General features: G+C 34.9%; 1 protein-coding gene across 7 annotated transcripts; it reads right to left on the minus strand.

The window, feature by feature from the left end:
• Positions 1-587: 587 nt before the first annotated feature.
• Positions 588-20,553, minus strand: LOC120334243 (uncharacterized). 7 transcript variants are annotated; one of them, XM_078117806.1, is made up of 29 exons: positions 20,400-20,553; positions 13,693-13,800; positions 12,391-12,543; positions 9,360-12,056; positions 8,974-9,102; positions 8,393-8,548; positions 8,052-8,210; positions 7,642-7,782; positions 6,750-6,914; positions 6,624-6,668; positions 6,294-6,407; positions 5,575-5,724; positions 5,441-5,491; positions 5,021-5,176; positions 4,892-4,951; positions 4,534-4,695; positions 4,031-4,171; positions 3,824-3,902; positions 3,589-3,648; positions 3,237-3,359; positions 2,981-3,078; positions 2,850-2,907; positions 2,614-2,676; positions 2,351-2,473; positions 2,103-2,197; positions 1,746-1,812; positions 1,348-1,410; positions 1,017-1,115; positions 588-695 (listed from the first exon to the last, which is right to left on the minus strand). In XM_078117806.1, exons 1-29 carry the CDS (start codon positions 20,508-20,510, stop codon positions 640-642), a joined length of 5,682 nt encoding a protein of 1,893 aa, XP_077973932.1. In that variant the 5' UTR covers positions 20,511-20,553; the 3' UTR covers positions 588-639. The 7 variants fall into 7 exon arrangements, with proteins under 7 accessions (XP_077973932.1, XP_077973933.1, XP_077973931.1 ...); XM_078117807.1 differs by lacking the exon at positions 20,400-20,553 and adding an exon at positions 15,854-16,004 and having other exon boundaries at positions 6,750-6,899; XM_078117805.1 differs by lacking the exon at positions 20,400-20,553 and adding an exon at positions 15,854-16,004.
• Positions 20,554-24,558: the final 4,005 nt, after the last annotated feature.

The following is a 24,558-nucleotide window of genomic DNA, read 5'->3' on the forward strand; positions in this document are numbered from 1 at the left end:
TTTGTGTGTGCTTCACTGTCACCGTGAAATCGTCACCGAGGAGAAACTTAATCGATTTGTGTCGAGCATAGTTGGCGGGAAGCGAAGGATGGACTTTTAATCGGGGCGATGTATTTTACTTATTCAAATTACGTTGTTAATATTTGTTGTTTCAAATAAAAAGTTGTTTATTAAAATGGATTTTGTATTCACAAAAAGCCAGCTGAGTTGTTGAATCAGTTTGCTTATTGATAAACTGTTGTTATTCGCGCTTGAAGAAAGGGTGTCTTAAACCCAATATAATTTCTAAAATTTTCAAATTTGCCCTCCCCCCCCCCCCCAATTTTGGGCTGGCTACGCCACTGGTATTGCGTATGTCAGAAACCACCAAAAAAAACAATAATAGTCCTGAATGACGTGCTGAATCCTTTTTTTCTCATCACCCTTATCAGGCCTCGTGCTCCCCACGAATTTCAGACTTCAAATAATGATTGGTATGGTGGTAAGCTCATAATGAACAAAATGTCGAGGAATGTAATTGTACATATGATTTCACACCTATCCCAAACAACTCCAAAAGAGTGTTCAGTCCACATATAAAAGCAATCTTCAAAATTATGAAAAAATTTATTTTCAATACATAAAATACAAGAAAAAAAGTTAGTCTACGTTCACGTCTGTCGAAAAGTTCCATGGTGGTTTATATTTGTATCCGCCTGCATGAAAATATCAACAATTGTTTCACTTGTTTTTTTAAATAGTAATAGAATGGTTTTTGAGTTCATCTCATTTCATCATATATTTGTTTTTACTGCCAAGCCATCTCCACTATATTTACCACAAAATCCAATATCTGCATCCCACAAAACTGTAGTACTAAACGAAATTCAATACTTATCCAGAAATATAACCAACCATAGTGGAAGATATTTAAAATATGATATATGATATAGAATACATAGGAATAAAGTTATCTTTTAAATCGAATGTGCATCAGGCTAATAATTCTATTCAATTTTAATTTGAATAGTAATTACCATCTTCACTTTGTTCCTTTAACTTATCCGCCTTACGTTTGTTGCCAAAGTATGGGATTTGTCTTGGTAGAAATTCCATGCGATTGACGAATGGTTTTCCTAATAAAATATTTATAATTGATCAGTTTTCATAAACAACGTCAAAAAATAATAAAATTATCATTGAAAGAAACATTGAAATGAAATTTTAGCGAACAAAACCCCTATCTGAGTTTTAAACAGGCGAGCATCTACTTAAAATAACTAAACGGTATTAATTTCATTTATAGAGCGAATCATTAATAAGTACATAATTGATACATGGGATTGAATAACATGTGCCTCATCATACCTTTCTGTCTTTTGACAGGCATGCCAAGTCTCGTCTCCAAGTTTGAACTTATTCCATAATGACCTGAATAATATTATCTTAAATATTTATTTGTGTTTAACTATCCATTACGAAGAAATAATATCTAAACCAAATCTGGGTAACAATTCACAAGAAGTGTTTTATATACTTGGTCGTCCACACTAAATAACTACTGATATACATAAAAAAAAGCTCTCCATGCATCATACGAATTGATCGTATCACTGAAATACAATTAACAAGTTGGTCTGTGGACATTTTATCGTATGTATTACATTTTACTGTAGCCGATTAAAACCTTTCCGTCTAACATCCAATTGTAAGAAAATATGTATAACAATTGGCATGTTTGCTAGAGGACATAAACAAAATCAAACCGTTTGTCCAATTTCTTTTGTAGAAATCCAATTTTCTGTTTAATCTTGGTAGTTTTGTCACGTATGGCTAAAAATGAAGCCAAAATTAGAAAAGAACTATCTACACAAGCCCACATTATTTTATATGACATATATTCGTTCACTAAATCGCAACAAGTAAGTAATCGCAATAAGACATTTAAATATTTTTATGTTCATAACAGTAACTTTGAAACTCAAACTTAATCTTATATGTATAGTATAAAAAAATAAAACCAGTAGCCAACTTCTTACCAAATGAACTTTTTATAGTTTCAATGATCTTCTGGTGTACCGGCTCAAATAAGTAAAAATAAAAATACCCAAAAACTTCTTTACCTCGAACGTAGATTTTTGCCTTTTTGGTTTTGTTTTTTCTAATGCAGTAAGAAAAAAATCCCAAAGTGGAGGGCTTTCCTCGTTCGCGGAACAGTCTAAAATTAAAATGAGCTTTTTAGCTTTTTTCGTTTAAAATTAATTTATCATGTGTTTTTTCTGCGTGTAATTTTAAGTACAGTATTTGAATTTGGAAAGCTAACTCACAAGGAAAAGTTCTTAAATTGTTTCATAAAAGCATCATAAATTACCAATTTCTATTTCCTCCATTATTTCTTCATCTTCCTCATTTTCCCCGTCCTCTTTTGGCATCATGGCTTCATCCCGACTGCCGTAGTCCTGTTCTGTTATTTGCATGCGATTGTTGAATTTGTCTGAATACAATAAATAAAATGAGAGTTCTAATTTATGCTACAGTCACGTAACTATACTTATTACGCTACTATATTAATAAGAATAAATGTGTATGGTTAATTAAAATATACTTGTTATACAGGAAACATTACGTATATACCTTTATATCGCTTAATAACTGGCATTCCAGGACTTGGCTTTTGTTTCTCAGGCTCGTGGTGCGCTGAAATTATAACCAAGTATAAGCTTCTATTGCTTCTATGTTATATTATTCCTAGTGTTGTAATAATATTTCTGCATCAGATGTAAGTGCAATCATTTCATATCATAAAGTAGTTTCCTGAAGTCTTCAACCTTCCTCATTAATAAGAAAACAAAATGAATATTTGAACCAACCCCATTTATTTTTTCCTCTTCGAAAATACCATTCCTCATTTGAGTGCATTCCTTTTTTCTGAAAAATAATATGGGATTTTGGAAACTATCTCAAAAAATGGAAATAAGAAAAATCCTAATCATTTCTATACCTCGGCCATAGCTCCTTGTTTGTTCTTCATTGAATTTCTTCTAATCGGAGCAAAAGGAAAATTCCGAAGTCGAAGAATTACATCGTTTGTAGAACAATCTGAAAATAAAATTAATATCTAGTTTTCATTCATTTTAATCAACTTATCAAGCGAATCAGATTGTCTAATTCTAAAGAGCTTGAATTTTTCAAGCAAACCTACGGTATGAAAAATAAAAAAGTTTTCATGAAATTACCAAGATATTTTCTCAAATTACCAATTTCTATTTCCTCCCTTATTTCTTCTTCGTCTTCATCCTCGTGTTTTGTTGAGGTTTTGATTTCTTTTCGCCGACTGCCGTAATTCGGTTTCGGCATTTGAAGGCGATTGTTGATTTTTTCTGGAAGACAATAAGAGCAATAATATTTCGATCTTTCACAGCTAATAGGTGACTGAAAATAGCGATGATAGTGACATTGAATAATTCAGGTCAAGCCCTGAACAATCAAACAATTTCATTGGCCTTTTTTTGGACAGGTTACTGTTTTTTCATAAATATTGCTTAAGCAAAATGATAAATATATCAAATTTGAGGTATGCTTGTAATATAATTATATATTATGTTATACCTTTATATCGCCCAACTGGTATTCCAGAATTTGATTTTCCTTTGTCTGGTTTATGGTATACTAAAAATAATAGACAGTTGTAATGTTATATTGTTACTATATAGAAAGAATTCTGGGGGCATATTGGTAAGTAGACGACTAACGAAAAATAATAATTAACGAATGTTTCGTATATTTTTTATTTTATTCGAGATTTTCTCGGCTTGTAAAATTTCTAATGACTGAATGAACCAACCCAATTTCTTTTCTTCTTTGCGGGAATCCATTTTTTCATTTGACTTCTGTGATTTTGTGAGTTCGGTTCGATTTTTATCCTAGAATTGTATTTTATTCCAATAATTATTCTAGCGAAACCTATAGTTCATTTAAAATATTCATGTTAATAAATGTTAATGCGATATAGTGAAAATATTTTAAAAAATTGTTATTGTTTTGTTTTTACCTTTTTTGTGGACTTCACTGTCTTCAAACCGTCCATCTGTGATTCCTTTTTAGTCGAAGTTGAAAGTCGTGAATCATGTGCTTTGGTTGAGATTTTATCCATCGAACGGGACTTTTGTTTAACTGTCTGAACTTCTCGAACCTATAGCAGGATAATCATAATATATTACATGGATTCAGTTTACTGATAGAATTGTACTATAGCCACTATGCTGTTTTGGATATTTTAATTTTTTAATATATGGTTTATTTTCTTGTTCACGTCAATGAAAGCTATGCTCTTTTGTGATTTGCTATGCATAGACAGTCAGTATATTTTAATATTCTTATGAGAGTCGTATTCACAAAGTTATCATATTTAGGTACTGGAGCTAACACTGAGATAATTGAAACAAAGACCAATGTAGAACGGACGACCCCTCGTCATTACCATGAGATTATTGGAACAAATCACTACTCTATAAAATTAAGTATTCAATATCTGAACTCATCTTTTTATACTACCTTGATGATTTTCATGCAACTCGAAGATTTTTCTACATCGCCCATGTGTGAACCGATCTCATTTTCATTGGTATTAGAAGTTGCAAGATTAGGTTCGCTGGGAACTGGGACTGGTTTCGAGTTCATTAAACCGTCTTTGCCTTTTCCTTTTTTATTCTTGGACTGTGGTTAATATACGCAAACAATAAAGCTAAAGCTGTGTCTATGTAAATCACAAAATTAATTCAGATTCAAATTTTTTTAAATATTGCAATACAGCAAAGCACATATAAATAATTTAAAAGATATGAAATGAATTTGCTTTATAGTTTTTCCTTGGTTATAAATTATTGTATTATTATGATAATATTCAACATACATTTGTTATAATCTCTTTGGGTGCTTCACCTTTCCTCTTCTTGAGAAAGTTTTTTAACACCTTCATAAAATTAAATAATACGATAAATATGCAAAATATCTTAAGTCTGGAATGATTTCTTTATTGTACCTTTCTTGTGGTCTTCGCTGTTTTCACATCGTTCATTTGTGTTTTCATTTTAGTTGTTTTCTTGGTTGAATTTGGAAGAAGGGAAACGCGTTGTCGGAGTGGAAATTTTCGGACCATGAAACCAAACTTGCGTTCAAATTTTGGTATTTTTTGACCCTATAGCAGGAAAATCATATCATAATATTCAATGTACTGACAGAATTGTATAAGACAGTATTTTGGGTATTCAAGTAGCTATGTTGTTGTGTGTTTTGCTAAGCATTGTAAGTCGGTATATTTACTTACTTATTCATATTATTGCAGTACAACCTGGCTTCCATTTTTGCCGTATGTGTTTACTGTACCTATTTTATTTTACCTATGTGATGGGTTCCAGTATTGTAAAGTAAAATACTATTATAATAATAATATATATCATACTGATTTTATATTTCCTTTCGGTACTTTATCTTTCTTCCCCTTCACTTGCTTCTAAAAACAATATGATTTACTTAAAAGCATTAAATAATAAATACGGAAAACTTCTAGTATGTGGAATCATCATTTTGTATTACTTTTGACTTCGCTGCCCCCATATCGTTCATTTGCGATTCCTTGTTAGTTAAACTTTTGTGCGATGCTGGAAGATTTGTTTTGAGTATTTTGCGCGGAATAGAATTTATTGCACGCATCTTGCCATCACTTTTCTTCCGAGGTTCTTGATCCTATAATATGAAATCCATATCTTAATACTTGTACTGTGGTTAATAAATTCAATCATTACTGCATACATCTATGGAATATGATCTGTCGATCAAATGAAAAATCTCATTTAAAACTTGGTTTTGGAATAATAGTAAAGCCACTCTTCAATATTTGTGTTGCTGTCATATTTGTTTTAATATAGTTATACAGGGCACTCTGAAAATTATTATTCCACTCCGATCATTATACTTCAGAAAAACAGTTTATAATTTTGCTACATCACTATCTGTTGTCATCCATCCATGCTAATAAAATCAATGTTATTTCATTTTTTCTTGGGGGTGAAATTTAGACTCATCTTTTTTAATTGCCATAATAATTGTTTTGAAATTCACATTATCCCACCATAATATGGATTATAATATTATTATATTCAAATTAATTATAATAATTTTCAACATACAGTTTTTATATTTTCTTTGGATGCTTTGTTTTTAATTTTCTTCTGAAAAATGATATGATCTACTTGTGAAATATAATATTAAATACAATAAATATCGTAATTTCAAAAGTATCATTTTTATGTTACCTTTTTTGTGGATTTCGTTGTTTTTACATTGTCCTTCTTCGATTCAAACTTTGTCAAACTTTTGCTCGATGTCGTAAGAAGTGCAGCGCGTACTTTTTTCTGAACTTTTTGATTCTATAGTGGAGAAATGATGTTGTAATACTCGTACTAATGTAACTGCACATATCGATAGCACTATCATTGATCAGCTTTTTGCTTTGTATTTATAGGCAGTATATACTACCTATTTTATTATAGATATGTTTACCTCGACTCTACATTATACGTCGGTACGAAGTTTAAATTTACAGTATTATGGAATAGAATGATATTGGAAAAAATTCAACATACTGAATCTGTATTTCCTTTCGACACTTCAACCTTCTTTTTTTGCTTCTGAAAACGAATATAATTTACTTGAAAATATTGAATAAAAATAGTAAAATAACTGGTATCTGGAATCAAAATGTGTAATACCATTGTGAATTTTGAAGAAAACTTCTCTGCCTCTAGATCGCTCGTCTGAGTTGCCTTCTCAATGAAACTTTTGTTTGATCGTGGTAGATGAGAATCGAGTTCTTGAAACGGAATAGGATCGATTACACTCATCTCGTCCTCAATTTTCTCCTGAATATGTTGTTCCTTTTTCGTAAAATTCATGTTGTATTACTTGTTTAGTAAACCCTATTTCTCATCAACTGAGTAAGTAGATAAAACTTTCAAATAATAAGTAATTATAGCTACACTTTCTATTTGTGCTAGGTACGTAAATAAAACAGAGATCATCTTCTTTTTTGGTGAAGTAAATTAGTCATGAAACGTCTTTTGTTGTAGTTGCTAATTAAACTAGTTAGATATTAATCTGACTCCAAACAGAATACATAATAGGTTGGTTACTTATTCAAGTCGAGATGTCTGTTAATTTGATATAACAGCAAGGATCTAGACAATTGCCTGTATAGATTTTATTTCCTTCGATAAATATATTACAATAAATTAAATCAAATAAACCAACTTACAATTTCAAGTTATTATTCTTAACAGTAGAGATCATCAGATTATTAATATTTGACGATAATGATGACGATCTCTTCTATGTTCGAGATCGCATTTAATAAAGGGGTACAACAATTTTCTCGATTATACGAGACCGTTCCTACACAGATTGTTCATGTAAAACAAGGTCATTCGACATATCACACGGGAATTTAATCGCTATTTCGCATGTTTTGTTGAAATATCATATTGGAATGTTCTTGAATATTCTCCAATATTTATGACTTCGGAATTATTTTTAGCCTTGATGTCATTATTTCCAAAATTATTGGTTAATTTGTTACAGTCAAAATAATTTACTTCTATTACCTACCTGGATTTTTCCTGTCCGATCAAAGTCTCCGTTTCCGTCCCCTTTTTCGGCGGACTTCTTTTTTTTGTCATCTACTACTGGCATTTGATTTGGAAATGTAGGGTTTTCCTCCATGGTGCCGTCAATAGTAATAGATGCAGTCTATACAAATATATCAGATGTGTTGTATCCTATGTTTGCGATACAAGTAGCGTGATAATAATCTCTGCAGTCCGTATCGCAATTCTGCAAATCTTTCTTTCGTATGCGGTGCAAATTTAATGGCATAAAATTTTTTGGTATCACGTACAAAAAAATTGAAACTTAAACAAAGCTATACGACTCTTTTAATTCGAATGAAAATAATAAAAAGATTCGCCACTCTTAAAATGAAATTAAGTAGAAAATTGAAACTCATCTTTTTATAATACCTTGATGATTTTCGTGGAATTCCGTGATGCTTCCACATCGCCCACGTGTGAACCCATCTCAACTGCTTTCGTAATTTTAATTACGTGATCTGGTTCGCATGCTGTGATTGGCTTCAAATTCATCGATTGGTCTTTGTCATTTGTGTGTTTTTCTTGATCCTATATTATAAGAATAATGATATATAATTGAACTGTAATTAATATACTCGAATAATAAATACTGTCTGTATATGTATCACTAATTTTGTTCAACGTCAACTTTTATGGGTTATAAAAATCATTTGCCACGAAAATGTTATTTTATCAAGCTTAGGACAAGTAAGTTTAGGCAAAACATTCACCCCAAATGAGAGATCGGTCTTTTTAGATTGAACTTCGTCTTCCCGACCATGTTTTTCCTTTTTTGTCAATTCATTAGTTATTGCAACGTTTTCCGGTGAATGGATTGAAGATGTCAACTTTTTTTCGGTAACATCTTTGATGGAAGTGGTTGCCGCCTATAACGTAAAGATGTAACGGGTGAAATGGTGTAAGATGCTGTAAATGAGTTCACGATAATGGCAGCGCGAGTAGGAGTTCCACATGTATCCCATACTGTATTTTGGCTATCTTGTTCATTACCATATATTTTGGGAACTCGACATTACAAAGTTCCTTACTTCAGTGGGGATTTCACATTATTTAAAAGCGACACTTTCACGTAGAATAAAATTCTCTACCTATGTGTGGGGACATTTCAAATATTTGAGACTGTGTCATGTAATCTAATATTTCATGGAACACTTCGCTAACCATACTACTCCACAATTTCATTGCGTCAAGATTCCGAAGCCATGATAAATTGACTCATAATCATGAATGTTTAAATCTTTTCACAAGGCCAAACTAAGCAAAATATTTTTTGCATATTAAAGAAAGTAACCTTTGTTTGCACATCTCCTACATCAAGATGTTGTTCATCTGACAAAGTCGTCCTGTCCACTACTGGTGTATGGCTCGGAGACGTTGAAATATCTTCAGCAGCACTTTCGACAGAAGTGCCAGATATAGTCTGAAGTAAATGTCATATGTTTAATTTTCGTGATGATAACGAAAGCAACATTATTTGATGTTGTGTATTTTGCCTCCTTTTTACATATATGGTGTGAACAATGGAACAAGTTGGTAAGAATTCACGTTTATGTTCACGCGGGAGCAATTTTATCAATATCACAAGCAGTATTATCGGGATAAACTTACGCGTAAGTCAGGATGATAATATTTGTACTACTATTTGGTCTCGTTGATAATAAGTAACAATAATATTACCTTATTGATTTTTGTTGACTCCGGCATTCTTTCCACCTCGTCCATGCAAGATCCCACCGAATTTGATTTGTAACAGATTGAAGTTACTGAGTGAGCAATAATTGCAGAAATTTTAGTAGCTAAATCTGATGCAACTATTTCATTTACACTCTTTACTTGAATTGGAAAGGAACCGGGTGTTGGTGTAGGTGGTATGTTTTGCATATCTTCTTCCGATTCCTCCAGGATGGGTGAAAGTGTTTGACGGTATGGATAATATTCCGGTTCCGTATTAAACTCAGAAGACTCGTCTTCCGATGAGTTCACTTGTTCTTTATCGTTGATACCAAGATTAGAAAAAATTGCTAATTCCGGTTTAAATTCACGTGGATATTTGCCGTACGCCCATGAGGGCCTACATTGGAAGTTTTCATTTTCATTTCGTGGTTTTGTCATTTGGTAATCGCCAATCGAAACGGGAAAATGTATTGTTTTTGAGTGCATTTTAGATGGCTCATGTATATAACCAGGTACAGATGAACAACCTGCGCTCTTAGGTCTTTGTTGGAATGAATGAGGTACATGCACGTCAAAAGGATTTGATGGTCCAGTAAATCTTTGAGGTACTAATGCCTTTAAATTTGGCGAAGAAGGGTATTTTTTGAGCTGTGATTTTTTCAATATTTTCACTTCAGCTGCACCACGAGGAATGTCGGGGAGAGAATTAGCTGAACGTAGAATTTGAATATATTTATTTGCAGGTTTCCTGGTAAATGTCATTGCCATTCTTGATCTGATGGGAGGTTCTTCTTCTGAGTCTAGCTGACTCAGGTCGAGTTTCGGAACACAAAGGTTTCTAACTGATTTGACCGGATGTAGCTGGGGCCATGACGACGAACTACGTATCCCTGTCATTGTTATCCTTCCTCTGATGACAGGTTCTTCTTCCGAGTCTAGCAGACTCAAGTCAAGTTTTGGAACACAGAGATTTCTAACTGATTTGACCGGATCTAGCTGTGGCCATGACGCACTACGTTTACATGTCGGTTGTTGTTTGCTAATTTCTTCAGCATGGAGCAAGTAGGGAAAAGAAGATTTTATTTGTAATTCCTCGTTCTTTGCTATCTCAGGAATCTGAGATAAATTTGGAAGAGATGATGGTATGTTCACAGATTCTGTATTCCGAAAATGGGTAACGACTGTACATGGCCCAGTAACTGGATCGTGAGAAGAAGATGTTTTATCTCCTTCTCCCTCATATACTTTGCTCAAGTCTAGTTTCGGAATAGCAATAATCGGATCTTCTTTTGTTGCCCTCGATTCGGCGTGTATTAAATCAAGATTTTGGGTTTGTTCGCCTGAATCGGATAAAACCGAACTTGTAGCGGGTGGCTGGTTCAAATGTTGTGGCAATTTCAATCGCCTGATCAAATCTAACAAACAAGCAGAAATATGCAATTGTGAGAATTCTCTATCAATTGAACTCGGACTCAGGTAAAATAGATCAGGGCTGGAGGATGTAGATATCGGATTTAATAATTTCCCACTATTTATTTGCACTCCTGCTTGAAGTAAATTTGTATACGACACACTAGTACGAAATGCGAATTCGCGGACTTGTAATTCTTTTTTCTCAATTACCAGACTTGATTCAGACAAAATCGATGCTTGATCAAGGAGAAAATTTGTGTCTTCCTTTCCGGGAATAAGTTGGTTTTCATCAATTTTTTCAACAAGAGCATGCGATAATGGCGACTTTGATTCGCGCGGTTGTCCACCTGTTACATCAAGATCCGGTGCTGTAAGGCAATGTTCCATGTTCTGGGATTCTCCCTCTTTGAAATCGATCATTCGTGGAGATGAATGTCTTGCTGGCATTGACATTTCAAAGTCTAAATGATCTGATTGTTTGAAGGAACAGGAAATCGGAGAAGCAGATAATTTTGATATTGCAATTTCATTAGATTGCTTTCTCAAGTCTGGACAGGATACAGAAATGTACAAACGCGATTCCATTTTCACCAGTACTTCACATTGGTGAAATAAATTAGGTAATGAAACAGACATCTTCAAACAAGACTTTGCGGCGATCATTACAGATGAACTCGATCTAAGTACGGAGACGTGTTTCGATGTTGTTTTCCCAAATTCTCCATCAAGAACTAACTGACTCGTTACAATTCTTGTGGCGGACTGGAGAGCAGGTGTATTTGCGTCGATATTATTAGGCGCGAGCATTGGGGTATCAACATTGTCCTTGTGACTGCTGGAACCGCATAAATCAGGCAAAGATGGCAGCTGTGATGGTATTTTCCTTTCCGTCTCTAGACGAATCAAATTCGGGCATGAAGCGGAAAGTGATCGTCCAGTCAACTGCAAAATTTCCGATTCCACCTTTTGATTCAACAGATCTGAGCACGACGCAGAAACATGCAAACGCGATTTCATTATGCCATCCAATGTACCGAATACATATTTCAGATTCGGACAGGAGACGGATACTTTGAAATATGACGATTCCGCGATGTGCAGTTCCATAACTCCTTGGCATAGATTTGGATACGATGCCCAAGTGTGAAATGATATTTGGCGATAATTCATTTTGGCAATAAGTTCTTTTAATTCGGCATCGAAGGCGCAGGCCTCAAAAGATTGTGAATCAGCGCACGGCAGACTTTCCAACGAACTATATTCGTCATGATTTGCTTCTTTTGGCATCTAACAAGGTAAATATTTTATGTAGAACTATTGTGTCGAGTTATGGACAAAGAAAAAGGCTAGTTATACTTGCTTAGATATCGTTAGAGTATATATAGAGAGTGGCATTTACCAGTTTTTTGATGACCTAAAATGGGAGAGAGTAATAAACTACTGACGTGTTAAAGATGTGAACTCTTTTTGATTCAAGTGATCATTCGAGGACAACTGAAACGATTTTCAAAAAAAAAAAAATGAAACTGTAGGTACCGTATACAAATATTTTGTTTGTTTGTTTTTCAAATATTTTGCTTTCTTGCAGCTATTATATATCATTCGACATATAATATGTTACCTGTGAGACAGTGCCGGAAGTAACAGTCTCATTCAAAGTTGTAACTGTGCCTGCAGACGGATGAGGCTGTTGGTTTTCGCCCATCGACTTGGTGACTGCACTCTCCAAACAAGGGTGGTAATCAGATCCAGTTTCATTTTCTTGGCCTGGAACCTAAATATCAAAGCATTCGTTTAATTGTATGATGAAGATTTAAGGTGACAGAGTCTGAACACAACAGTATTAGCAGCAATCTTGGTCCCTACGATCAGCCTATACCCTACTATAGCATCATTCTATATTTGCATAAACAGCGTTTTGGAAGCCAAGACAGCAGATCAAAGCTCACACACAATGCAGCATTTTCCCGGCTCTCAAAGGGCCACGCTTTTGACATACAGTCTAGTCCTAGTGGCATCCAGGTGCGGTAATCGCAATGAGACTCCACGCAAACAACAACTGCTTGCGTCTAATCGATCTGTCGAGAATCATATCTATATTTTGTTTTTCCAATACGATCATTCTATTTGTGTTGAGATCATATTTAGTTTCATCCTAACGAGATTGTTGGACAGGAAAGTATAATTGTGACATGTGTCCCCCCACTATGAATCCGCAGATAAAAAGAAAAAGTTAGGCTTATGGATATAGAGTTTGGTTCCAAACTAGTGAAAAAACAGGAACGAGCACAAAAAGACAAACGGACTAGTGGCCGTTTTGCTTTTGACCATTGTTTCTTGGTTGAATGGGCACATTCTCTCATGAGGCATAGGAGATCTGAAGCCCCCGTACGTGAAGATTACAGCTAGGCTACTCGGAATCCATAAAAACATGTCTAACATGAAATTAATGCTTAGATTGTCTTGGAGAAAGGTTTACTCGAGTTCGTGACTTAAGGGATGGGGCGTTAGTTAATGGGCGCGCAGAAATGACGTACGACAAGTATCAATTGCGCCTACAGAATTAAACGTGAAGTAAGACAGAAGTAGGTTTGATCATTACGATAACGGGTATTTTCGGAAGTACAATAAAGAGGAAAGATTTAGGAAGGAGAGTCAGTTCAATACACAATAATCTGCACCTTCTAGTAATTGTTACAAGCTTGCTTAAATTTAGGACCAGCAGTTTTATAACAACCACGCAAATCCATGCCTAAACTGAGAGTAGGCAAATGGTAAAATTTATCATCTTCAACCGGGAATTTATCAGCTGGTTGAAATAAATAGCGGAAAACTTACCGACAAGCCCGTCCCTATTGACATTATTGAGTAAATGACGTAGTCATATATATATATAGAAATTATATAACATATATTTTTTTACCTTATTCTTTTTTGCCAGTCGAAAAATTTTCAGGATCCATAACAATCCTGCAAGAAAGCAGTTTAAGGATGTGGGCGAAGGTCCCGAACCCTCGGAGTTCTTTGAATCCTGCAAAACAAACATTTTTCAGCGATTCTAATGGGTATGGGTATAATTGTGTCTAGAACAGAAGTGCACTACACAAGGCACGCATGCCCAATGTGGCGGGGTTCGTGAACGGTTTAGTAAAAAATAATTCTGACATTTATATTAAATCATAATGTTTATTCACACTACGGTAGCAAGGCGTTAGGTAGGTGAAACGTGATTTTTTTTATATTTAGCGCAAATCGCAGTAAAGCGCGTTTGAATCGTTATCATTTTATTTATCGACACATACCTTGTTCTATCAGAAACAGTAGCCTAATTAACAAATAGTCTCAATGTCTAATTTGACAACATTTTGTTAACCCCTATGAACTTTTCTGTTTTCAAAGTAATTTGTAGGCTACCAGTTTCTGCAAGGCGAAGTAGAACGTTGACTTCCACATGATTTGGTTAGCTTTGCGGGTTTCATTGCGTCGTTTGAAAGAATTCTGGCGCAGTCTAGGCACATGGGAAGCGGTACTTTTTCGCTGCTGGGAGCAATAGTGAAACCTAGCACCAAATACTTCTGTTCATACTGCCTAATAAAGTCTCCATTTCGTTTTTTGCTTGTTTCTTCGTGATCCATATCAACATTGCTGCAAGGTCGTTTCGGTACATGTTGTAGGGTTGAAGTAGCAGTTCCTTCCTCTATCCTGTCAACATCACTAACTTGGTTTTCACCGCTGGGTTTCTTTCGAAAGAACTGGATTATACTTTGTTGCTTGTTTGCCTCCATTTTAATAGCAAACCTCGCTAAATTATTTGCCCACTGTCAAATCAGGGAACGTGCGAACTGCGAAGTTCTCAATCAGGTACCGTACTATGTGCCATCAAACTTCTCCGTTATGACGTTCCCCGCCGTTATGAGGTCATAGACTTAACGAACATCCAGCCGTTCAGGGGTTGAAACGGACAAAGGAAACTTGGACCAAGTTTGGTTGTTAGAAGAATACCGGTACTGCGAATCAATAAGAGTTGAAAAATCACAAAATTAACTTTGTTAAGAATGTGATTCCAAATTATCAATAGCTGTCGACTTTGTATTTTGATTTTTGTACACCCTAAAATTAAGGATTGAATTGAAAACTACCGACAATAACTAAGGTCAGTCAACACAAACATTATTTTTTGAAAATATTAAAAAATTGTGAAGGTACAAGTATCGGAAGAGATTTTAACATATCTTTTATATTGGACGAGATAATTTCAGATTTGAAATTTATAAATCCCAAAATTTAGGGTCGGATTGAAAACTATCGACTATAAGGTTAGTCAACACTAATATTTTTTTATTGGAAAATATGACGAAATCATGAAGATACAGTTATCCAGAAAGATTTTGGACCTTCTGAAGTATGCGCACCAAGATGGCGCACAACCTAAACTCAGGTTGTGTACCAGGTCAGGGCTCAGGTTATGCGACACTTTGGTGCGCTTACTTCAGGAGCACCAAGATTTTAATATAGATTCCATTGTGTACGAGATGAGGAATTCATCGATGTGTTTGTTATTAAGTGCAAATATTCTCGTTACCGCAATAGAATGATCTATATATATATTTAGAGATTATCGCAACTTCTAACGAAGTCAATGTTTTCCCGAGCATACAGTTCCTCCTTGCTGCGTGCTCTTTACTGTGCCTACAAATTTATGTGATTGTTAGCTGGGCAGAATTCTTGGTGAGTCCAGGGGTCGGCGAAACATGCATTGGACACCTAAGTTTGAGGAACGTTTTCATATTACTAAAGAAGACACAGTAACGATCACTCTAAATCAGCGTCATTCGGGTCATGTGCATTTTCTAATCGAAAGTTCAATGTTTGATTGCTACATTTCGCCTAAGTGTTTAAAATAGGCACATAAGTACATTTGAAAATGTTCTTAGTTATTTTGAATATTCTAGAGACCAAAACATCTAGGTTTTAACTTCGTTTTATCGTTCACAATTACTTTATATACTCCAATTCGATTTCATTAGTGACACTATTTTGCTAGAAATCAGCAAATATTAGAATTTAGCAGTTCATCCTCTCACCTTCTTTTTGTTAAAATTAGGCTTGGCTCTCCTTTTGTTAGAAACTTTTTTACTCGAAGTTTCTTCTTTTCGTGAAATGTCGTTTCCGACGTCCACCTTTTTTCTCAATTTCATTATTTCTACCCCATGATTAAATGAGTTTGAAATACAGCGCCTCTCATACAATAATGTATTTTAAAATGACCTGATTTTATGCTAATTTAATGGAATTATAATTTCATGTGTCTTTATGACGTCACAAGCGATGTGTTTCGATATTTTGTTTATTGTGCGTTGATATGGGTATTACAGTATACCGCAGAACATTTTTAGTACGATCACTGAGGTCTATTCATGATCATTTGCATCCGCACATTAGAACATAGAAGTTAGTTGTCTCATTGTTCAAAGAAGCGTTTCCCAACCTTTTTTTGGCGCGGACTATTTTCTCACTGGCGAAAACCTTTGCGGACTCAACGTGAATTTTTTGCAACCGTACTCTGTGTGAAGAAGTAATAAACCAAACACAACAGAATTTTTCCGAATTTCAAAATCGGAAATGCTACGCAATTACGCCTTCGTTAAAAGGGCCGACTTCTTTAGTGTATAAATGGCCTTTTCTGTCGCACAATTTTCAATCCTTGACAACGACAAGAATTTAAAATGTTTTCCTATTTTAATTTAATTGTGTTCATGGTCACTCGCGGTTGCGTTGACTTATGACAAGATGAAAGCATTACTTCTTTTAAATGCCACGGCAATCTGCGAACATAATAATGTGAGAATATATTGTCCGGTTATATTTAGTTTTGATTTAAATTATTTGCGATCTTGCGAATTTGTTATCGCCGTTAGAAAAATCCCACTATCTGCTATAAATTTCTAGAAAGTACAACTTGATTTAGTACTTCGCCTTGCTTTGATATTAATTTAATTGTGATCATTTTACTCTGCGATTCGTATTTTTGTGAATTCGACAAATATATATGAGCTCTTCGTACAATAGTAAAGCCAGGAGTCGGCAACATTTTGTCGCTCGCAAGCCAAAATTAAAGGTTGCAAGTCATTGGTGGGCCGCGCATATTTTTAGATAGTTGAAAGCCGGGCGTATGGCCAATGAATCACATTTTTTCATACAGATCAGAAGTTAAATTTCAAGCAGCGCCCGAAGACTGACCATTTGAATATTGAACCAATTGCACTTAGCGTGCAACTTTTCTGCGTTTTGTTGCCATTGAATGCCTAATTATAATTAAATCTTTAGGCTCATTCAACGTGTATATACTTGTTAGGTTATGATATAATTTAGTCTAAACGTGCCGCAAAATAAATTCTGTCACGTAAAGAATATAATCGTAAAAACAGCTGTTTTGTCACTATAATTCAGAGAAGCGTCGCGGGCCTGATTATATTGCTCCGCTGGCCGTAGGTTGCGGACCGTGCAGTAAAGCAAAGAATTTTGAGGAAAATGCCCTAATACGAATACTACATTAGCACCCGAAATTTTGCAATTTGCAACATGTCTAAAAAAGCGTTTTTAAAAACTTATGGTGTTTTCAGTTTTATTTTCAGTATTTTGTATTGCCGCTTTTCAATTTAGACAATTTAGGTTGCCACCATTGACACCTACCAGAAATATTATTCTTCCAACAACGACTAGATCCAATCGTTTGATTTAAACGACGCGCATGTGACCTGTCGCGTCACTTGTTACCAAATTTTCGAATAATAATTCGCTATTCTAATAGTTGAATATTCGAATATATGCCAGCCCTACTCATTCAGTATCCAGAAATTATTGACTCGATTAATGTTATATGAAAAAACTTTCTTTTTATGTTTTATGTAAATTCTAACGTAATTCGTGGCTGATGGTCAAGTTTCGCAACAACGTTTGCGGCCCGCAGTGAATTTCTGGCTGGTTGCGGACTCATTTGAGACCGCGGACTCGGGTTGGGAAACACTGGTGTAAAGCATGGAGTATTGCCCGATATAAATAGTCTTAGCATATATCCGAAACAAACATAGAGACAGTACAAAACGGACAAACCCTCGTTCGAATTCAAGGCTTAGTAACATTTGGCATTTCTACCATTGCGGATGAATATCAAACAGTTTAATTAGCTGTATAAGACTCGTTAGAATATTCACAACTGGTCAGTTTTAAAAAAATAAATAAATAATCTGTATATATCATTTATTTAAACCGAAGATTTGAGTACGAGTTCGGGAATTTAAGAAGTACAAGGGATTGCGATATAGAAAAAAAAGATTTTTTCCAGCAAATTTAGATTAACTTCTGACAGAAGGTTTACAACACCTTCCTTTGTTCGATTTTACAACACCTTAATATTTCCAAGATCAAAATACGTGTGTTGAAGGAGGTCAGCTGACCAAACACGAATTGCAAGTAAAGTTTCTACTGTGGATCGTCAAAACATTTTATTCTAGTAGGACATCCCTCTTACAATTTAAAATCTGTGGTCTCTAAACATTTCAATGAAGCTTTGCAGGGAACTTAATTAGGAGAAAAACATTGCGCTGTCATTCGATATTTGAACCAGCCCAGCGTGCGAACAAGCAAAAAGATGAAAATTACATTCATTCTAAAATCAGGACACCAGAAAACTTTTAAATATTTATCATGAGTAATATTGAACTTCGATTCTTTTGGTGGCTTGATCCAATGATGTTGGCACTGCATATTCTAATCATGTGTCCAGAATCTCACCCAAGTGTAATAAATCCAGCATCATGAGCAACGTCAACCTGGGCTTGGCGGTATTTAAAAGACTTGTTTAAGACTAACAGCATGTTAAATAACTTTAAAACTGTATGAAGTTTTTTTTCTTTCTTCGGATTGCTTATTTTTTGTACAATTTATTACTCTCACCTTTTTCCCATTCATTTCATGTTGATACCCGTCCAGCGTTTAATTTATTTTTATAAATGTACCTTGTTTAATATTATCATTCGTTATATTTATTCAGCCATTATGGAAAAGTTATGGCGGGATCTTCTAATTTTGAATGTGAGTTTATAGGCCAAATCCGTAAGGGTTTTCAGTTATATCCAGTGAAATTCACGGGCGATTCTGCTAAATATTTTTATATTCATTACCCTGAAATGATAGTATTGGTTACAGTAATATGTAATGCAAGACAATTGTCGGCGCCGGTGGAAATTTCTTAGAGGGTTTAGAAAATTTTGACAAAATTCATAACCTACAGTACAATTATAACGTATTATAACACCATTCTGTAGGCTGTGTTGTCAACTCTCGATCTATATGGTCGTGTACAATAGAGGCCAGGAAACATCCCGAATCCATGAAATGGAACGTTGTGGCATAGGTTAGTTATTAGCTGTTATATGGCTGGCTTCGCGATGATGCCTCTTGACAGACTGGAAATTGTTCCCGCTTTGATTGGCTAGCCGTGGGCTAGTTTTCGTAGCCATCAAAACCAGATGTATCGTAATATGAATGGATTTGTCAGTTAGGGGGACAGGAAAAAAGAGAAATGGAAATCAGCGAGACACGAGGAAAATAAATTAAGATGAAAAATGTGAATGGGATGAAAAAATAAAAATCGAGTCTGGCTCATTGATAGGTAACGTACGTTGCAAAATAAAGCAACTCAGCGTGTATTACCAAGTTCCACGTTCAAAGAATTTGTAAATCCAGTAGCGAGGCAAGGAAAATTAGGATGGAAGATGAGAATAGGAAAAAATCGAAGACGCCCATGTCAGTCGATCAGTAAAATCAGCGAGCGGCCCAGAGAAAAAATTAAGATGAAATAAAAGATAATTGATAAATAATAACGATCAGCGAGAGGCCCATGGCAAATTCAGTAAAAATGATGTTTTATTATCTGCATGTTTCTCACGAACATGAAAAAAAACAATATATATATTCTTATATATATGTGCATCGGAGAAAAAAGATCATGGTGAATATTATCAATGACAATGAGGCCTAGCTTTTTTGTGATTTTGGAGTAAGCGTCAGAAGCACTCAAGAACGAATATTATAACTTCCAATAATTTTCCCGAAACTGATGTCGTCAGAAAATCTTGGAAATACAGAAATTATATGTATAGTAAAAATTTGTTGACACGATGCGATTATCACTTTTGATGTTATTGGACTAAAACATAGAAAAAGCTTTCAATTTTGCGGGACAAATGTCATAATACAGCGATGTATTTTAACAAATAAATATGTGCTCCTTGTTCTTAAAACTGACAGAATAAGTTTGCTTGGTGGCAACTGGCAATAGCAAAAAAAAATTAGCCATTTAACAGATGAGATCGAGAGCGACGAAAATACCGCCGACCATAACAGAAGTTAAACCAATGAAGTACACAAATCCAAGCTCTGTGAGTTAGACAGAGAAGCATCCTAAAAACAGGTCACGTAGGCAGAAGTGCTAAGATCTTCCAACAATAATGAAATCTACAACACTGAGAATGCATAAGTCAAAAACTTGTCTATGCACACGACCCCAAAGATAGCATAAGCAAAGGGAACAATGAAAAAAGAAAAAATCTAGCTCCGCCATCATACCTTTTTATGCTTATCCTTGGACGGCTTCTTTTTGCGAGAAACCTTTTCACTCGAAGTTTCTTCTCTTTGCGGAATGTCGCTTCCGACTTTTGCTTTCTTTTTGAATTTCATTATTTTTACCCCATGATCATAGGAGTTTCAAATCCAGCGCCTTTCATACAATAATGTATTTTAGACTGGCGTGAATTTGGGTGATTTTAATCAATTAAATTATCAGCATTATTACGTCACAATGCATTGTAGCACGAGATATTTACGCCGAATAATACAATAACTTGAAACTTCCGGTGCTCATATAGCAAGAGTTATGGTTTCAATTTTTAATGTTGAATTCATTATCTACTAGAATTATGTACAAATGAGTACATATATATTGTACATATGTACATATAATTTTCATCGAAACATTTAAAAGATTGTTGGTAGTGATATTTCCCCGACTCTTAACCCATTCACCCTATACCATTGCAAAATTAGGAGTGTTTTGAAGAATTGACACTCACAAATTGATTAACATAATCAAAATCATTACTTTTGAATAAATATACAACCACGTGCCGCTTACAGATACTGATAGCTGATTTTAGTCTAGTATATATATCGCAGCTTTTCCGGGACGAATTTTTGACGAACAAATAAGATGGAGAACGCCGGAAACGAGGCAATGTTTACAGCCATGCTTGAATATCTGTCTGGGCGAACGAAGTGTCTGAACGGCAGAAAAATTATAATTCATCGTTGACTTTTTGCTGATTGTGAATCGTGACAGAAATAAACAAGTAAGTCGACGCTTGGAGAAACACCCATTCAACACGATTCCCATGAACAAATTTGTGAAGTAATGTACATCACCACCATGACGTTATATATATACAAAATCAAACATCTGCGCAGGAATTTCTATTCGAGTATTCACGACAACTGTAGTGCTCGATGGCTTCGTGACACATTTCAAAAATCCCTCGGAAGAAAGCGGTTCAACAATACATAGCAGGTATTGCAGGGCCGGATCATTCTTTCGGGTGTCGTAAGCACTTGAGACATCGATGTCATATATACAGTGCTTAATTAACCATTAACCAAAATAAGAACCTACTTTAGGCACCATCGAATGCTCTATACACGACCTGCAATAGAATTCTGAGGAATGCATTTATAATAGAATGGAAAACTGTTTGACCATAGTCTTTAAATTGATTAGACCAGTATTTAATCAGAATCGGGCCTCAGTGTATGATCAGAATGAATAGAAAGGTACATCGCACACGCAAGTTACTGCGTTTCATATTTAGTGCCTGCGGTAGCATGTCACGGGCAAATGAACCACAAATGTAAAACGGGATATCATGGAATATTCACACATTCAATTCTTAAATTAAAGCAGCGCAACACAATAGTCCCAGACGAACGTCTTTTATAGAGGCATGATACCTGCTTCGGATAAACTCCGTATGTTTGATGTAATTTTTTCGAGGTTATTGGCCTCGTCGTGGGCTGTCCGGCGTGACGTTGTTAATTAAGTTAGATTTTGATACAATCGCCCTCGTCAGTAGCAGTGGCTCAGGGGAAACGTATGGACATGGTCAAACATCAGGCGAAGTAAGACAGTAGGTTCGAGCTCCGCAAGCTAGACTGAGTTGTAGGGATGGGCCAGCAGACAAGACAGGCGGTCGAGATAGGAAAGGGATTCGGTGAGCAAGCGAGGATAACAACGTAAAACGTCTTCAAAATAGAAACACGTTATGATTCTCGCTAACAGCGCGCTCGCACAGAAGATAACGAACAATCAAAGTGCCGATACTATTTCAACGTCATTGAGTGAGGAAAATCGTTCGAAGCTTTCTTTTTAAAACGAAACACCTCGCTGACGGTGAAAAGTCGCTATTATTCGAAAATCAGCCGAAAAGGTATTCGAATACTTTGATATTCGAATATTCGATTTGTTTCGGACAACCCTGTTGCACACCTATCCCAAACAACTCTAAAAGAGTACTTAGTTCATATATAAAAGCAATCTTCAAAATTATGAAAATATTTTATTTTAAATACATAAAATACAAGAAAAAATTTAGTTTGTGTTCACGTCTGTCGAAAAGTTCCACGGTGGTTTGTATTTGTATCCGCCTGCATGAAAATATAAAAACATTAACACTTGACAGAAAAGTTTTTTTTAAATAGTATTAGAATGGTTTTTGAGTTCATCCAACAAAACTGAAGTACTGAACGAAATTCAATACTCATCCAGAAATATAGCTATTCATAGTGGAAGATATTTGAAATATAATATATATGATATAGAATACATAGCAATAAAGTTATCTTTTTAATGTGCATTAGGCTAATAATTTCATTCAATTTGAATAGTAATTACCATCTTCACTTTGTTCCTTTAACTTATCCGCCTTACGTTTGTTGCCAAAGTATGGGATATTTCTTGGTAGAAATTCCATGCGATTGACGAATGGTATGTCATTGTATTTGTCTGGGTAAATATTGCCTTTCTTTTTGAAAGAGGTTTCAAAATAAACTATGTCTATATTTAATAATCCCTTGACTTGGACCGGTTTTAAAGACACTTTCTTATCGTTAAAAATTGTCGCTTTTGCCGATTGGTTGTTACCGATGGAATGGTTTTTATACTCATAAAATGATGGGAGAACTTACAGCGCTCATCCTGTCCCCGTAGATGGGGGTGACTTGGTCCCGCAGTAGCTTGCCCCGGTTGTCAAAATGACCACGCGCCGCCACTGCAATTTTAACCGATTGGCAAATATCTAACGCAGTAGACCTTTTATAAAATGTCTCTAATTTGGTATATATATTGGGTCAATTGAAATTATTTCCATCTTACTGTTTATAGTTTTTAACTTCTAGTCACTTTCTTTTTCACAGATTGATTGAAAAATAATAATACAATAAATACTTGAAGTACCCATAATACCGGTACAAAAATACTTTCCGTGCTGTGGGCGGGCGTTATTGACCTTTTCAATTTGGGTAACATTGTTCTCGTCATTATATATATATATATATACATGTTACTCTCATTCTGCAATGACACTCTTTGAAAATACTGAGTGAAAGAGAAGCAAGACTGGCAAATCCATTTAACAGGTGAATTGAGTGAATTTTGCATATTCATTAAATATGTATTTAGAATTGATAAGGGCATAATCATTAATAACATACCAAATCCATATTTTGTTAAATGTTATCATTAATTGATTCTTGTAATAATAGTGTTTATAACTGAAGTATTGTGCGCGAACGGTCACATAGTGTTGAATTCTAGGTTTCAAAAGCATCAATGTATCTGCTACTTACGCTTTCCTATGCTGAAATCCTCTATCAGTTAGTATAAAACCAAAATTGATTTTATTGATTGATCATGAAATAATTCATCAATTAACTCGGTTGCTCAACCACATATTTAGGCATTATGTCACACACATTTTGATACAATTTTGAATTAAAAATCGATGAAAATCTCGAATATTCAACCGTATCATATATATATGCGTTCTGCTTTGTAAATAGCCTACGTCATTTCAACATTATCCAATTTATACCGACGGATGTATTTATAATTCATTGCTTTTCATAACCAATATGAACCGATGTGAAATGTGCATACGGCATGTCATGAAGATCAGCCTCGTGAAATCTGTCACTTTGACGTAGTCCTTCGATCTTCGTGTTCATATTATTGGACACGTCGGTGGACATAACGATCGTTTCAATATCATATTATTGTTGTTCTTGTTCTTTGACACGTTTTTAAAAAGTTGTTCTTCCCTTTGATTACAGGACCAATTGCTTTGACATTTTCAGTAATTAAAAATTGATTTTTTTCCTAGAAGGCTATTACTTTTATTATTTTCAAATATTCCTGTGAGCTTTATGGGATTCGTTTTTATTTTGAGCTATGACGTCATCAGAATTTCCATCACGTGGCGATTCCGCAAACACATATTGATCACGTGATCAGCGAACAGGTTCTGTGGTCAAGCCTACTGGTAAGCTACCGTATCGTACCACAGTGAATTTCAGCGTGACGTGTATATTTGAGCATAGCTCGCTTGTATTTTAACATTGATCTCTTGTTTATTTGAAAGAATCAAAAAAAAAAATCAGGTGCGACAGGTCAGATAGATCATGA

The sequence above is a fragment of the Styela clava genome, chromosome 11 (assembly GCF_964204865.1).
Source record: "Styela clava chromosome 11, kaStyClav1.hap1.2, whole genome shotgun sequence".
NCBI classification, from domain to species: domain Eukaryota; kingdom Metazoa; phylum Chordata; class Ascidiacea; order Stolidobranchia; family Styelidae; genus Styela; species Styela clava.